Below are 17,900 nucleotides of genomic sequence, written 5' to 3'. Positions count from 1 at the left end.
GAGCACTGTCTCTGAGCTTTTCTGCTCAAGGCCAGTACTCTGCCACTTTGAGACTCAGCTCCACTTCTGGTTTTCTGGTGGTTAACTGGAGATAAGAGTCTTACAGACTTTATTGCCTGGGCTGGATTTGAACTGTGATCTTAAGATCTCAGCCTCTTGCATAACTAGGATGACGGGTATGAGATAACCAGCACCTGGCCTGAGACCATCGTTTTTTTACTGACTTTCAGGCTGCTTCCTTCCCCAAGGATACAAAGTAGTAGTATCTATAGGAGGTGGGAGAAGGGGAAGCCTATTCATTTTCCTTTTTAATGAGTCTTCTATGTGACCAGTCTTTTCTGTAATCGGTGCATGTTTCATGTATTTTAATACTGGCAGTGCTCACTGTGGAAAACTATGAGAGTAGATGGGTAGACTATTGGGGCCCTGCCTTTTCAAGGAGCTCCATGCTGGGGGGGGACAGTGAACCTGAAAGAGAAGTGAGACTGGAGGTTGTGAGCGGTTATAGTAGGTAGGGGAACAGGTGGCTGAGGATGGGATGGGGCGGGGGCAGGGGTTAGGGGGCACGAGGCACGGGGCATGGGGCAGGGGAGGAGCTTGCTGCTGAAGCAAAGCTGTGCAGCTACCAGGCTTCTTGAGAAGGAAATCAGTCACTGCAGTAAGCTGAGAGCTCCCCACACTGAAAGAGACATGGGTGCCAATGCCTGACACCTCAGTGGCCCTTTGGAGCAAGGAAGGCCAGTGCACTGGGGATCACATGGAGAAAGGGATTGAGTTGGTGTGATTATTGTCTCCCTCTGATTTTGAGTGCACTAAAAGTCCGTATAATGTCCTTTAGCCTTAGACTACTTTCTGACTGGTGTTTGTTTTTTTTTTCCAAAATCCTTTTTAAGCATTTTGGTCTTGGTACTCTTTTCTAGATGGTTGGTGATTAACCTGTTTGTTGGACATTTCCTACCATTACCTTCCTCGGTATCAACGTGAGCGTGTGTGACTTGGTAGAGCTGGGGCAGGACGTTGGATTGCCTAGAAGGTGGACCTCTTTTGCTGTCCCCTAGCTGGCAGGCAGGCTTTGCTAGTCCCTTCTTAGTTTGGAGGTGAGAAGCAAAACTGTTGCCAGATGAAAATCTTGTTGATCGTGTTGAATAACTTCCCCTCCCACACCAGAAACAAAATGAAATTATTCCACCCACTTGAATGGTGTGTCTTCTACTGGAACAGATTTCATTTCAGTTGATCTTTTCAAGTGGGTGGGTGTTGTGGAGAGCTGTGTGGAGGCAGTGAGCAATGATCTTCCATGCTGCTCAAACAGAGCAGATGCTTGCCTCTCCTGCCGCACAGGGCGTTCGGTCCTGCATGACTAATCCTGACAGCTGTCCAGATTCCAGCTCCAACCTCCCGGGCTAGGAAGCCAGTCAGCATGGAATCAGAAACAACCCGGGGCCTAGAGATCGGCAATGAGAGCACTGGGTGCTTGAGTCTTTCCAGGTCGCTCGTGAGCTGTGCCTCGCCGGCAGCTGGCTGTCAGCATCACTGGAAGCGTGGCTAACATTGGATGCTTGAAGAGCAGCTCCTCTGGAGCTGAAACCATCCTTGATGCCTCAAGCTGGTTGCACAGCTTTCCAGCCTCCCTCATCCTGTTCCCTGGGCCCCCAAAGTCTAATGGGGTTAGTTTCAGTGCAGCAGCAAAGGGAAAGTCAGATTCTCTGCTGAAAAAGCACTACTCCCAGTCCTGGGCTGTCATATGACAAGACCTTCAACTCACTGCCAACTTGTCCCTCCAATTAAGGGTTCTCACTGCCCTCTAAGATGTCTTCCCCCTGCTTTTACTTGCTTACTTGCTTGCTTATTTATATTTTTACTTGGTAAAACATATAAACTGTTTTTAGGTAGACAGTTTGGTTGCTTTTCCACTGTTTTACAGGTGTCACCATAATTTTTCTCCAGAGCTCTTCATCTTGCACAACAGAAATTTGGCCCCATTTCGGTGCTGTCCTTCCATTCTCTTTACCCCCTGCCTTTAGCTCTTGGCAGCCACCATTCTACCTTCTGTCTCTGACTTTGACTGGCCTAGGGGCTTCAGAGAAGTGGGATCATACAATATTTGTGCTTTTGTGTCTGACTTATTTCTCCCGCCATAGTGTAAGATGTTCTATTTCATAGTCAATGAGAACATGGTAACTTATTTTGGAGATAAATAAATACTGTCTCCTATTTTTTTCCTCTCCCTAGAGCCATAATAGGTATAAGTTATCTGTGTGCTCATCCTTAGCACAGGGCTCTATCTTTAAACAGATTAGACACCTGGGGATGCTAATGTTGGGCAAGTGTGGCACCCCCAGCTTTGCCTGGAGCAGAGTTGTGTGCAGATCGTGTGGTCTCTTTCTTGGCCCCACCTCCCTGGCCAAACTGCTCCACTCTGCCCTCAAGTGGCTGGCAGAGTTCTGGTTTCCTGCTTTTGCTTTCCTGCCCCTGTTTGCCCACAGTGTGTGTTCAGTGGCCAGCAGCCACCAAGATGACCTGCGCTTCCTGTTTGCACGACCTGCCTTCGTGCTCATGGTTAGGAGGATAGAGGGACAGAAGAGCTTTATTTAGTGTTAACATGCTCTACTTGTTTTAGTGTCTCCAAGACTACCCTGATGTTTGTGGGGCTGAATGGAGAGAATGTAAAGCAACATCTGTTCAAGTATAGTTTACAAAAAGTATTTAAGTGAACCAGACACTCTCAGTATAAAAAAAAATCCTAGTTAGAGGTGCATTCAATTTCTACCTAGGTGCTGGTGCAAAGATCTAGCATCTTACACTTCTGGACAAATGTCTAGGAGTAATATGGCTCATTAAATATTGCAACATGTTCCTCATCTGTTATCTTGAGCCCTTCTGGAGCCACAATTAGCTATAAATGTTGTGTTGGACACTAGTAGCGGTGTTAAATTCCAATCGATGTTGTCAATAACAACCACAATGTTAAGTCTCCTTCCCTCTGGATGCCCACACGTGGAGAGATCTGTGGCTCGGAGTGCTGAGCTTGCAGCTCTTACCTCTTTTCTGCTATACTGGGCATTTTTCACCCCTTATCAATTTTACTGTAACGAATGCCAGTAGCATCCTTGTGGATGTGTTTTCACAAAATTGCATATGTGAGTGCCTCTATATGCTTAAAGAGGTCTGAAAGGAGCTTCAGCTGAGAAAAGATGGAGTGCCAGGGTTTCTGTCTCAGGTGTGAAGACACTAGGCCTCGGAAAATCAAAGGGCCAGGTGAGGGCTCCATCCCACACTGGGCTGCTGCTGAGGAGGGTGACTCGGAGACTTGGGGACGTCTCTTCCGATGCCAGTAGAATGCCTCTTGGAAGGGAGATCTGACAGAGTTCCAACACACTAACTCAAGGAAAGTACTGCTGAAGTTTGATCTTTAGTACCCTACAAAGGCCCATGTGTCAGTGGTTTGGCCACTGCCTGCAGCATTATTGGGAAGTGGTAGAACCTTTACAAGGTGGGGCCTCGACCAGAACACCATGGGCACTGGGAAGAGCTCAAGGCCAGAGCCTCAGGCTCCTCTGCAACATCTCAGCAAACTGCACATGCTGTTCCCTGTAGGAGCTCTTTGTGACAGGCACTGGGCAAGGCCTTTCCTAGGGACTGCCAAATAATTCTCTGTAGAGACCACTATTAATGCCCTTGTTTCCCAGATGAAAACTTGAAGTTCAGTGGAGTCAGTGAACTTGAGTCAAGTTTGCTCGAGAGCCATGATTCACTCTGGCTCATTCTTTACCACTTAGGAAATATAAACCTCCCAAAAATGTGATACACATAGACTGTATACAATTCTCTGACTGAGAGAGGTTTTGTGAGGTGAAATATAGCTTACAATTACATCTTGAAAAAAAAAAGAAAGTAGAGCCTAGTGAAAAGGAAGTTCTCACTTCTGTAATTGTGGTCTGCTTCATCTTTTTTTTTTTTTGGTAGTCCTGGGGCTTGAACTCAGGGCCTGAGCACTGTCCCTGGCTTCTTTTTGTTCAAGGCTAGCATTCTACCTCTGGAGCCACAGTGCCATTTCCAGCTTTTTCTGTTTATGTGGTGCTGAGGAATGGAACCCAGGAGTTTTTGAATACTAGGAAAACACTCTACCACTAAGCCACCTTCCCAGCTTGGTCTGCTTCATCTTTATAGTAGTTCTTTACTAGTGAAAACTAGTAGAAAGTTGAATGCAAATAGTTTTCCGCAGGAATAACGTCCTTGACTAATAATAAATGGGATTAAAAAGTATAGACAGAAGAAAATCCCACAGAGATAAACAGTGATATTTTGAGAGATGTCATTGCAGATAGTGTAATTCATTCCATATACCTCATGCTGGAAAAAAATGGGGTGACTGCTGCATGACCATTGCCATCTCTATTGGTCTGTCTTTTTACATTCAGTAGTCATAGTTCAGTAAGTCTCTATCATTGCTCACTTGTGTGATTCTTAGGCTAAGAAAGAAAAGTCTGTTGAGGGTGGAGGTATGGCTCAAATGGCCCAGAGCCAGTATGTTCCCGGGAACAGAAAACCTACTTGCCCATATACTTCTTCTCGTTGAGCATCTTATCTGTCTTTAGACGTTTATCTAATGAACACTATTGATGCTGAATCCCCCCTCCTCCCCGGTTAAGGCAGCATCTTACTGTTGTAGCCCAATCTGGCCTCCAACTCATGGTTGCCCTGCTTCAGCCCAACTAGGTTTGGGATTATAGCCATGTACTTCCATGCACAGCGTGTGCTAAATAAAGCCTTTATATCCATCTTTGTGGTTAGTGGTCAGATTGAATCATTTTCATATATCCTCTATTTGTTGCTTATATGTGATTTCTGTTCTGTGACTAGCTTCCGGTTTTTATGTCAATTTTCTTGATTTTTGAAAGCCTGATATTAATAAGGTGATTTATATCATTGCAATGCAGAATACTTATTCCTTTCTCCTATTTGACTTTCAGATGATATGATTTATGACAGTTCAAAGTTCTTTATTATAGTTAAGTTTAGGAATATTTTGTAAATGGTTTTGGTTTTCCGTCATCCTTCTAAAACTTAGCACAAATATTTCATATTTTTCTTATTTTATCTAGTACTCATTTTTCATTTTGGCTTTATTGTTAAGTTGGTTCAATCTATAATTTGTTAGTTTAAATAAGAGTAGAATACTGGCATCATTTTGTTTCCTAAATGGGCATTTAGTTTCTTTTTGATACTATGTGAAAAATTCTTTTTTGAAACTTTAATGCTGTCACATATGTTTTCCATATGTACTTGCATTTGTTTCTGGATCTGTTGATTGCATTTTATTTATCTGCTTATGTTAGCACCCACAGCCATGGGTACTGTACTACTTAAGTACAATAAGTACTGTAGTACTTATTGGCATATTCTTAGGACAAGTACCTCTGAAAGTAGAGTGTAGGGAACAATGATATTTATACTCTCAAGAATGGACTGTTATCACAACTATGTCCGTGGCATTTCCTAAAATTGTTTATACAATGTTTCAATTAACGTAAGTTTTAACATAAGTGATTTTTAAAATCCATAGACTGTGTATATCAAAATTACTTGAGATTATTTTTTAAATTTCAGATTCCTAGGCCCTCCATTAGAGCTCCTGACATAAATTAGGCTCAAGAAACTATGTTCACCAGCTCCACAAATGATTCTTAAGAACACCGTAAGAAATGTAACACTTGGGTAACACGTGGTGACCAGTAGCCAAGTTCCTCCTGTTCAAATGTTTAAAAACACCAAGCTTCTACTGTTTAAATATTTACATATCACCAGCTTTAATAAATTACGTGTGTGTGTGAGTGTGTGTGTGTGTGCGCGCGTGCGCGGTGCGATTGTTAATGTGTCCTGTCAAGCACTCAGATCATCTAAATGCTATGCCAAGTAAGGATGCAGGCATCGGGATTAGACTTTAAGATATATAATGCTGTTCCCAAGTGCCTACTGTACATTAGGTCAGAGCAAAATTACTTCCCCTGAGCCTGCAGTGAGGATATAGAGTAATATGTATGCAAATAGCACAACTTGGGGCCACTTAAAAAGGATAGTTCATCAGTTGTAAGAATAATTTTTAAAAGGGAGAGTGGCTTGCAGGGAGATAAACTCTTGCAGATGGGACAATCTAGAAAGGTCTCTTAGATGGGAGAAATCATATTCCTGTGGCAACTGGAGGTTATTTTCTTCTAAAAAAAAAGTTGTAGAATACTCGTATCTAATTGTGCTGCCTGAATTTCTTATGTTAGTCTCTTATGTTGATGTACTAGGATTATGTCACTAGCAAAATCTCCACTGAGGCTTATATCTTATGGGAACCACAGGTATCTTGTTCATCTACCTTTCTTTAAGACATTATTGCCAGACACCAGTGGCCTATGCCTGTAATTCTAGCTACTTAGGGACTGAGATATGAGGATTGCAGTTCAACTCCAGCCCCAGCAGAAAAGTCCAGCAGATTCTTATCTCCTATTCACCACCAGAAAGCCAGAAATGGCCCAAGTGGGTAGAGCACCAGTTCTGAGTGAAAAAGCTAAGAGACAACACCCAGGCCATGAGTTCAAGTCCCCAGTACTAACACAAAACAAGCCAAAAATATTACTTATCTTCATCTTAAATGCTCATGCTAGGATAGTGATCCCAACCAAGAAGACAGGATATTGCATACAAGCTGAACACTTCATAAGAACTGTGCCTCTGTGTGTGCTGCCTGCTTTTCTTTAGATTCGGGAATACCCAGTGGATGTGCAAAGCAACCAGCTGCCCTTCCTGCGGAATCCAGACATCTTGGTGGGAGAAAATGACCTCACTGCCCTCAGCTACCTTCACGAGCCTGCAGTTTTGCATAACCTGAAGGTCCGTTTTCTGGAGTCCAACCATATCTATACTTACTGTGGTAAGTGGAGACGTCTGTTGGCCTTGTGTGTTTGGAAGTGGTTACCATCTTGAGATGAGTTTTTAGCTCAAACCATTTAGCATCCTGCCTTCAGTCTCATCAGAGCCCCTCCAAATGTTTGCAGACAGTGAAAGTGGCTTAATTAGCTTGCCCTAGTCTCTGCGGGTTGACTCGTCTATAATCACAGCTCAATAGGGAGGAAATGGGCCGTACACAGTGGGGCAGCTGGTGGAGCTCCTGCTTGGAGTTGCAGGAGAACAGTAAGCCCATTCTGGCGTCCTGGCTGAGCATGCCTTCATCACTGCACACGTGCACCTGGCTTGCACAATGGTCCTCCTTCCTCTGTGACTTTCTTTTTCCTGCATACAAACATGGTTATTGAATTGGTGAGCTTTTGCTCTCTAATAAAGGCTCACACCAGAAAGTCCTGAAATTGTCATAGTTGTTTTTCTTGAAGCTTCTCCTCTTCCCATAGCCAAAATTTGGGTTTCTTATCCCCCACCTTTAAGCATTATTTAATAGTGGGAACAAAGCACAACAGCACAGACTGTTGTTCGAGAAGCAGACAAATTGAGGGCCTGGTGAGCAACAGAGAGAGCACAGGGCTGCCTGTGTGCTGGTTGTCCTGGTCATGTTTGTGACCACAGTGATGCTGAGGTGCCTGGAGCCTTTTTACCTTTTTATTCCACACGGAGAAGATCTCCCCTTTTAGTACAAAAGGATAAATGGCCATCATCTTCCAATTTGAAGGAATCCCTCCTGCAGCATCAGCCATTCAGGGTGCCTGTCACCTGCTCCAGACTGCATTCCCGCTGCCCCAGAAGGAGCTGGAGTCTTGTAAGAAAATCTTTGGCCTCAGGGTTTGAGATCAAAATTTGAAATAAAGACCACCTGAAATCGAACCCTCTACTAACCAGGAAAACTTGTGTGGCTGCTCCTAAGATGATTCTCCAAGAGCTTAGCTTTGGTGGAAATTCATTAGGACCTCACCTTTTGTTGTTGTTCCAGATTATCTTTTCAAGCAATATCTTATTAAAACAGGACCTCAGGAACTCTTTGCTCTGTTGGCCTTTTCTGCTTTACTTGAAATAACCAAGTCTATTCTACTTTAGGTTCCTCCTGTCTCCTTTCAAAAGCAGAAGGGAATACAGTGTAGGAGACTTCTCATCTTGTGCCTTTTTTCCCAGATGACTGGAAAAGTGTTTGTGTTTTAGACCCCAAACAGATTTTTCTGTTTTATCTCAAAGACTACAGGTGGTGGTTTTCTTCGTAAGTTCTCAAATATCAACTTGTCTCACCCGTCTATGTAGGATTGTATTATATTGTAGGATTCTCTGATTGCTCAATCAGCATATCTGTTGAGTCCATCTTTGTACTACCTCCTTTGGGGAAATACAGTTGTAAGAAGAGAAAAAAAGAAATATGTACTCCAGTATAATAATAATAATAATATAAAAAAGCAGACATCATTCTGAGGTTCCTTCCATCATTACCGCTGCCCTAAGGACATCTCCGGCAAGCGCACTTGCTGAAGCAGTGGAGGCACTGAGAAACGAATGCCTGAATCACAACTGGGGATTGAGCCAGTGTTGGATTTGAGTACTTAAATGGTACTCTGTCCAACCATTGCTTATACTTAAGGTAACCCACACACAAGTGTGAAAATTCTATTCCCAGACATTTTGTTTACTAATTTACTGTTACTAACATAGTCTGTTTGAGGAGGTTTCATTATGAGATTTCCACACATGCATACGATGTTCCGTGATCAAATTCACCCTCTCGATGATTCTTCCTTATTCCACCTCCATTCTTAAAACAATTTCAAGCTTTCCCAGATTTTAATTTTAAGGTGAGTTTTTAAGTCTGTGACCTGGGATAGTCTTGGTGCTATCCCTTGCCTTTTCTTGTTCAAGGATAGTGCTTTACCACTTCAGCTGTAGCTATACTTCAAGCTTTTTGGTGATTAATTGGAGATAAAGATCTCACAGATCTTCCTACCTTGTCTGGCTCAGTCTCCTCAGTAGCCAGGATTATAGGTATGAGCCACAGGTACAGGGCTATATCTGTTTTATTTTAATTTTTTTGTCAAGGTGATGTACAGAGGGGTTATAGTTACATACGTAAGGTAGTGAGTACATTTCTTTTTTTTTTTTGGCCAGTCCTGGGGCTAGGACTCAGGGCCTGAGCACTGTCCCTGGCTTCTTTTTGCTCAAGGCTAGCACTCTGCCACTTGAACCACAGCGCCACTTCTGGCCATTTTCTGTATATGTGGTGCTGGGGAATTGAACCCAGGGCTTCATGCATACGAGGCGAGCACTCTTGCCACTAGGCCATATCCCCAGCCCGTGAGTACATTTCTTGTCAAACTTATTACCTCCCTCATTTTTCTCCCACCTTCCCTCCTCCCCAAACCCCCCCACACCCCGAGTTGTACAGTTAGTTTAAAACATTGTCTTGTAAGTATCACTGTTGCATTGGTTCACCGTTTATCCTTTGTCTCAGCATTTTGATGTTCCCCTTGCCTTCCCTAGTTCAGATAAATATATATAATACCCAGGGTACGAAAATCAAATTCAATGACAACAGGGGATAAACCATGGGGAAGAAAAAAGAAATAATTTCACATAGTACATGTATCTGTTTTCTGAACTCAGTTTGCTGAACATTTGTAATAAGTGTATGTGTATACAGAATAATCAGAGACCTACCTAAATATTTGTATTCTTTTTCCACAATAGCTCACCACAGAAACACATAGATCATTTCTTTAGTTGAATGGTGAAGACTCATTCTGTTATCCTCTCATTCTTTAGATTTGGGGGGGATTTGGATGATAGTAGGAGTTGAACTCAAGGCCTTGTATTTACTATGTAGGAGCTCTAATGGCACTCCACCAACCCTTTATGTCGCGTGTGTGTGTGTGTGTGTGTGTGTGTGTGTGTGTGTGTGTGTGTGTACTTACTGGAATGAAATCCAGATCCTCATGCTTTGACTTGGATTTATTTTCTTCTTTTGCTGGCACTCTGCTACTTGAGCCATGCTTCTAGTCCTAGTCCAGCTTTTCTTTGCTAGCCAGGTAGAAATGGAGTCTTGTGGGCTTTCTTGACCTGTCTAACTTCAAACTTCAGTCCTCAGATCTCAGATTCTTCAGTTGGTTGTGTTACAGATATGAGCCAATGGCACTCAACTGTGTTGATTGTTTTTGAGATATGGTTTCTTATTTTATGCCTGAGGCTGACCTGCACTGTAATCCTCCTATTTATGCTTCATTCTGTCACTGGGCTGACAAGCAAATGCCACCTCGCCCTCTATTGTTCCTTTCCCATAGCTTGGATGACAGATATATACAAACTTGGTTGAGATGGAATTTCATGAGCTTTGCTTTGGGCTGGCCTCAAATTGTGATCCTGGTTTCCTAAGTAGCTAAGACTATTACAATGTTGAGTTGCCACACCCAGGTTCTGACTTCCTTGTTTGTTTGCAGGAATTGTGCTTGTTGCCATTAACCCCTATGAACAGCTGCCAATCTACGGACAAGATGTCATCTATGCCTACAGTGGCCAAAACATGGGCGACATGGACCCTCACATCTTTGCTGTGGCAGAAGAAGCGTATAAGCAGATGGCCAGGTGAGAACAGACTCAGCCCAGGAGTGCTCCTGGGAATCGGGACAGGAAGGAAGTTGCTACTTTCCTTTGCTGCTGCTGTTCACATGGAGAGGTGCTGAGCCCGGGGATGAAGAAATGGCTTAGAAATAATGCATCCTCAGTTCTGTTTGCTGCCTCACCACCTCAGGTCTGTGTTTGCTCTTGTGGACTTGAACCTAGAGTTGTAGAATAATGGCAGTGGCTCCTTGCATTTAATTCACTTTCTGAGCAACAGAGTCCATTCCGTGCCTTTCATCTCTCTCAGATGGCTTTTATTGACCCTCTTTCTTCCTTTGGTGGTTTAACAGAACCACCTTATCACCTCCCCATTCATGTATCCTTCCTAGTTCCATACATTCACGAGGACTCCAATCAGAAGACAGCTTCTTGAGGTGGCAACATTAGGGGCTCTCTCTTATTCTCACTCTATCTCCTTCTCTCCTTGCCTTCCACCTTCTCTCTTCCTTTCCTTCCCTCCCTCTTTTTTCTGCAAGTATGGGGGCTTCAACTCAGGGTCTGGATGCTGTCTCAGCTTTTTCATTCAAGGCTGGCACTCTGTCACTTGAGCCACAGCTCCACTTGCAGCTTTTCTGGTGGTTACCTGGAGATAAGAGTCTCACAGACTTGCCTGCAGAGCTGGCTTTGAAGCAGGGTCCTCAGAACTTAGCCTCCTCAGTAGCTATGATTGTAGGAAGGAACCACTAGTGCTCAGCCTAGAAGTTTGTTTCCTGCCATGCTAGGGATTGAACCCAGAGCCTTGTGCTTTCTAGTGGGCAAGTGTGCATCACTGAGCTACTTTGTCAGCCCTCCCTTTTCATAGCTCAGAAAGACAAGTGCAAATCTGGTTCACCAGAAAGTGGGCTTGGTGACGGTCTTTAACTTTTCAGGTGTGAAGGGGGGAAGATAGTTTTATCAGTTAGGAGGTAAGTGTTGCATTCTTTCTTTTTAAAATTTAATTTTATTGTCGAGATAATGTAAAGAAGGGGTTACAGTTACATATGTAAGGTAGTGAGTTGTCAAACATCTCCTCCTCCTTACCTCCTCTAGCCAGTGCTTTCATGGAGCTAGCACAGGAGGGACTGTTCAGGCCAATGAGAGGAGTCTTCTCATTGTTTGACAGGAAATCCGTTCTTCAGTGGATTTCTGAGTGTAATTTTTCAGTCAATGGAAACTTTTTCGTTTCCATGAGGAAAGGCTTTGATGATGTAAAATAGTAGGAAAGCCTATTACAGATATATTTAAGCAGTGCTTAGAGAACTGTGAAAGTTCATAAATGATGATCTGGGAGCTAAAGTGATTGCGACCTTTGACCTCTCTCATTCTGTCACAGGGACCATAGGTATTCATCTGCCAGTAGGGTTTCGCCAGAAGGCAGCATGGCAGACTTGTTGCTGTGTACCTCCTGTCCACCAGGGAGGTTCCAGGCAGGTTGTGGGGACACTGGGAGTGGCGGTGTGTTCTGTCTTCCTCTGCCCTGTCATGTGTGGCAACCGGAGGGTATGCACATGGCACAATGCAGGGAGGTTCCTGTGAGAGCCACACTTGCTTCATTTGAGGACAATGACCGCCCCTCCTCCCTTCAAGGACAGGTTTTTGGGTGTTTTTTTTTCTTATGGTCCTAAAGCAGAAGTTTGCTTGGTGCTGAAGACTTCCTGCCCTTGTACATTGTTCTTCCGTGGATATCTCTGGAGCTGGAGTGCTCCTCTTCTCTTCTTCTTTTTCTCTTCTTCTTCTTTTTCTTCTCTTTCCTCTCCTCTCCTTTCCTTCTTCTTTTCCTTCTTTTTATTTTCAAAGGCTTCTTGGGACCCCCATTACAAGTCTTCTAGCCTCCAGTTTTTATGTACCTGGTGAGTCTATTTGGATGCCTCTGTTCTCCCTCCCCCCATCGCCAGTACCTGACTTCCGGCCCTGCCGTAGTACTTGGGTTATTTTGCTGGTTTGGGGTCTTGTTCACACCCACCGGAGAGAGGAAGATGTGGGAGTTGAGGGTCATGGTGGTGATAAGCTATCTTGCCAAGGGTAATGAACTTGATGGCGAAGGGGTATGGATATTCATCAACTGAGCCAGGATTTTTGCATTACTGAGGGTTTGCTTTAAAGTTCCAAGGTTTATACTTGCTGTACCCAATAAATTCTAGGGTGTATCCAAATAGTTTTGCTGATGTTTGTTGTTGTTGTTGTGTGTGGTTTGTCATTGTTGTTGGTCATGGGGCTTGAACTCAGGGCCTGGGCGCTGTCCCTGAAACTCTTTTGCTCAAAGCTAGCGTTCTATCACTTCGAACTACAGTGCCACTTCTGGTTTTCTGGTGGTTAATCAGTGATAAGAATCTCACAGACTTTTCTGCCTGGGCTCGCTTTGAACCACAATACTCAGATCTGAGCCTCCTGAGTAGCTAGGATTACAGGCGTGAGCCACCAGCACCTGGCCTTTTGCTGAAGTTTTAATGCAGTATTTTCTCATGGCATACATAAGAAGTATTGTACCCAAGGTTTGTGGTCTCAGTAGAGAGCTCTCTGAATGAGTTCTGTTTTCAAGCAGTGCAGTTGGCCTTCCTTTCAGTGATTCTTTAATGGATAGGAGGAGGGTTCACATACAGTTTTCAACACTAGATGTGTTGACAGGATGAGTGACTTGGTTAAAGTATGAGAGGCTTGATGTACATCTTTTTTAAAAAAAGTACAGTACTGGGGTTTGAACTCAAGGCCCCATGCTCACTACTCTAGCACTTTTATCACTTGAGCCATCCCTCCAGCCCTGCTTTTGCTAGCTGTTTTGGAGATGAAATATAGTGACCTTGTTCTTCCTGTCTTCCCAGGCAGAATATAGTCTGCCAGATCTCACTCTCCCAAGTAACTAAGATTGCAGGTAGAAGCCTCCAGCACCCAGCTCTTCCTTAGTGCAGAGCTTTGTCCCGTCCTGAGACTTACAGCTGAGCACTGCTAGTGCCCCAAGAAAGAAGGGGGGAGACACTAGTAAGAGAGAAGGGTTAACTGTTCCTCTCACACACATTAATAAACTCCTGCACACACCACGTGTATGGATTCTGTCCTCTGCACATTGGCAGGGGGCTCATCTCCACCGCTTGCTTAACTTGATATGTTTTACTCTTCTCTCCTGGTCTAAGACCCTAAGTTCCCTCTGTTTCATTTTTTTTTTTTTTTGGCCAGTCCTGGACCTTGAACTCAGGGCCTGAGCACTGTCCCTGGCTTCCTTTTGCTCAAGGCTAGCACTCTGCCACTTGAGCCACAGCGCCACTTCTGGCCATTTTCTGTATATGTGGTGCTGGGAAATCGAACCTGGGGAATCGAACCCAGGGCCTCATGTATACGAGGCAGGCACTGTTGCCATTAGGCCATATCCCCAGCCCCTCTGTTTCATTTTTTTAACCTGCCTTAATTCCCACATCTTTCACGTTAAACTAGGACCCTTAGGGACTATGAAGCACCAATTATTTGGTGGTTCCTTGTGGCCACTGTGGAATTTAAGACCTTTACCCCACTTGTTAAGGAGCAAGCTCACTATCTGGAGACAGCAGGTGCCGGCCTGACCTGCTTAACTGCGGAAGTCTACATAGAAGCTGTGTCCATTCAGTTGAGTTTGGAGACCGTGTTTCCAGATGGTTCCAGAAAACTGTAGGGTTTTAGCTGGGTCCTAAAGACTTGATAGGATGTACAGGTGAGAGGTGAGAGTGCAATGTTGGAACCTGGATCTCAGGAGGAGGCCATGGAAGGCCTGGCCACACCGTTTCAGTGGCACAGTCCTCCCCACCCACTGCAAAAGCTGTAACCAGAGGGCAGAACCAGCGCTGGTGAGGATGCTGAAAAATTAGAAATACTCACACGTGGTCACTGGAAATATAAATTAGTGCAGCCTCTTGGGCACTTTAGGTCGATTTTCCATATTACTCGACAATTCCACACTCATATATCCCCAAGATAAGTGATAACAAGTGTTCTCAAATGTGTGCATGGTGGGGTGAACATGTTTAAAAATGCGTGGTGATGGATGCACACCCCCGCAAACACACTGATACCCATTACATTACTCACTTCAAATGAGTGGACTTTGTGATTGGAACTAATGCAAGTAAAGGCATTATAAGCAGGCATGGTTAGCAGATGGCACCCAGGCATATGTGTCCTATGTGGTGAGTGAGTCAGACACGTGTGGGCCTACCGCAGAGGTGAGCGAGGCCACATTGCAAAGGCCTTTGGCCGCTGTGGTGAACGGAGAGACGTGTGCGCTATAAGAGGCGCACACGGGGTCAGTGGAGCTTGCGATGCCCTGGATTAGTCTACTTAAAACACCCCCTTAGTTACAAGGAAGTGCTTCTCAGAGCCTTTATGCCTTCTGAATTTCCAAGACAGGGATGCAGTATGCTGGGGCCACAAATCATACATAGACATAACAATAATCTCAGGGGACTAATGTTCTATGCAACACTGTTTAGGAAATTCTGGCCTAAAGCAATGGAGACATTTTAGAGCTTATTGAATAAGAATGTAATATGATACAGGGGATGTTCAAAGAACAATTTTTCCTGATGAGCCCTATTTCATAATGATCTTGTCCTTCATAATCTGATACATTTCCAAGGATAAGAATCCCTTCTTGTGCAGAGATGAGTTTGTTGTGGAAATAACTTGTCCTGAGACAAGTAGAATAAAAACAGAGCTCCCAGGAGTTAAGTAGTGTGAGGCTCTGTGGTACATACAGTGTTCTATCTTTTGTACCATCCATACTTGACCCCTAGGGTGTATGATTATTGCTCAAAGAAGAATAAAATTAATTGATACACAAGTGCATTTACTTCCCATAGTTGCCACACAAGATTGCTTTTCCCCATGGCACTGAACAATTTGCAAGGTCAAGGAACAAGTGAACAGGTAGAGATGGAACTTCGACTCAGTGTTTACCCAAAGCCTCCTGCATGGCTCAAGAAGCCAGACAAACTCCTCATTGCTGTGGACTATTCTCTGGTCCTTGTCAGACCAGAGCAGTCTAACCCTCAGGGAAACACTGGGAGCCCATAGACTGGACCCATCTCTTACTGCTCAGAAGTAACTTAGATTCTGTTGTGGGATTAGAATTCTGTACATTTCCCAGCCATGGTAGGAGGAAGCCATCTTATTGGACTAGCTACTTCTATTCCTTTTTCTCTTTTCTTTTTCTTTGGAAGCTGTTTATATTTCATTTTTCTTGCTTTTTCTGAAAGAGAATAAGAATACTGCAAAGCAAATCTATTTGCTCAGGTAGCCAAAGTAATTGAGCACTCATATTCTTCATCTGTCCCTCCTGTGTTGCCAAGGTGTGACTAACAATGACAGCTGGGATTGCTAATGCCTGGGGTGAAGCGTGCGGCTAGGTACACCTGTGGCACATGACCAAAATGGTGACTGAAATGACACTGGCTCTTGCCTTCCTAGAGGCAGGGTTTCGAGTGCATAAGCATGAAGGCCTGTTCATGGGGTAGGGGATAGGCATTTGAATTCAAAGCCTTTCTTGGGCTCTTGAGAAAGAATGTCTGGCTCAGTTTGGATCCTCACCCCTGCAGAAAGTGTAGAGAAAGCTTGAGAGGCCTCAGGGGAGCAGTGTAAAGCTGGGTGTCCGTGAGTGTCCATGGTGAGAGAAGCTAAACGTGTTCCACTTTGGTGCACAGAAGGAAAGGTTTGTCTCTATTGCAACCCAGAGTGAGCATATGTGTGTGTGCATGGACGGACACACACACACGCACGCACGCACGCACACGCGCGCCCGCGCGCGCTCCTGTAAGGACAATGAGAAAGGTCTGTGTATGCATATATTCCTAGGTAGTAAGGAAGTTATGCAATCACTTATCTCTAGAGATCAAACATAGAACAACTTCGTCTTCACACTCGCGGAGTATGCATGACAATAGATTAGGACTTTCTAATATGTCTCCAAAGCTTCCAATTATAAGGAACTTGGATTTTTTAAAAATAAAATAGGTGAACTATTTCCATTTTGAGAATAATTGTTAGATCAAATGACAGCTGTTTAATTATTTTGTGGTATTAGGGCTTTGTGTTTGCTGGGTAGGCACTCTACCTCTTGAGTCACATCTTTCTTAGATAGGGACTTGCTTGGGGCGCGGGGGTGGGGGGGAAGCTTTCCTGGCTTGAATTACAGTCTTCTTATATTTTATGCTTCTTGCTCTACCTGGGGTGGCAGGCACATGCCACCATGCTCAGCTTTTTCTTGACCTTTTTTTGCCCAAGCTGGCCAGGAGCTCTGATTATCCCAATCTCAGCCTGCATGACTGGGGTGACAGGCATATGCTATCATATCGAGCTCTTTATTGGTTGAGATGAGGTCTTGCAAACTGTGTCCAGGCTAGCCTTGAATTGTCATCTTCACAATTTCAGCCTCCCATGTAGCTAGGATTACAGGTGTGAACTCTGCACTCATCTCTTCCTTAATTTTTTGATGTTTGATGACTTGTTATCCTGAGTTCTTGACAGTTGGAGGAAGTTAGGGTTGTAAAGTTTTCAGGCAGAATCTCATGCTATCACTGAGAACCTCCTGAGAGCAAGGGCATCTTTTGATTTGTTTGCTGTGCAGGATGAGCCACAGTTCTGTGCATATTCTTTTCCCTCTGGACCTACCGAGCATAGTCGGGCAAAACCCCAGCCTCTGTGGCGGCAGCGTCCTCACCCTGGCCTTGTCTCCGTGAGGGGTTGAAATCGGTGAGAAGGTGTTAGGAGTTGTTGAAACTGTTGATGTCTTTGAGGTGTGGATGTTAATGCTGACAGACAGCATGACTAGTTGTGTACAGTCGATGAAGGCATCCCTGGGGAGGTCTGTGTGTCAGGAACCGCGATTGCCTGAGTTTTTATAGTAACCCTGAAATCATGACTCAGGCAGCCGGTTGTTGGCTGAGGTTTGGCTTGTCTTAGCATTCACTGGATTTCAAGTAAGGACTCGTCTTCAGTTGCATCAGGGCATGAGTGAGGAGACACTTGGGATACGTGATCTGAGAACAGTTCTTCCTTTTCCTCTCTTGCTTTGTGTTTGATTTCTTGTTCATGTCCTAAGTGTCAAGCTCCCCTCTAGTTCCTCCCTGGGATATTCTCCTGAACCTTTTCTGCCCTGGTCCCCCGAGCATCTTCCCAGTCACCTCCTGCTCTGCCTTTTAGTGCACACTGATCTTTCTCGCCGAGGGATGCTGCAGTGTCATTGTGATCTTGTCAAATCTTAGGCACTGTCATTTAAAAAAAAAATATATATATATATGTATATCTACCTGTCATGTTTTGGTTTCTAGTATATTTAAATGTCCAAGTGAAGGGGGATGTTCTGTGCAGTG

At 44.3% G+C, this 17,900-nt stretch overlaps 1 protein-coding gene across 2 annotated transcripts in view; it reads left to right on the top strand.

Annotated features, from left to right (window-relative positions):
• The window catches only part of Myo5b (myosin VB), a 281,784-nt gene that overhangs the window by 113,484 nt on the left and 150,400 nt on the right, over positions 1–17,900 (top strand). For both annotated transcript variants that reach the window (XM_048363621.1, XM_048363620.1), the window contains exons 3-4: positions 6,751–6,922; positions 10,410–10,554. In XM_048363621.1, the coding sequence (XP_048219578.1) occupies positions 6,751–6,922; positions 10,410–10,554 (317 nt within the window). The remainder of the gene's footprint in view (positions 1–6,750; positions 6,923–10,409; positions 10,555–17,900) is intronic.

The sequence above is a fragment of the Perognathus longimembris genome, chromosome 15 (assembly GCF_023159225.1).
Source record: "Perognathus longimembris pacificus isolate PPM17 chromosome 15, ASM2315922v1, whole genome shotgun sequence".
NCBI classification, from domain to species: Eukaryota; Metazoa; Chordata; class Mammalia; order Rodentia; family Heteromyidae; genus Perognathus; species Perognathus longimembris.
The sequence above is the reverse complement of the archived record's forward strand: the minus strand, read 5'-3'. Positions and strand labels throughout refer to the sequence as shown.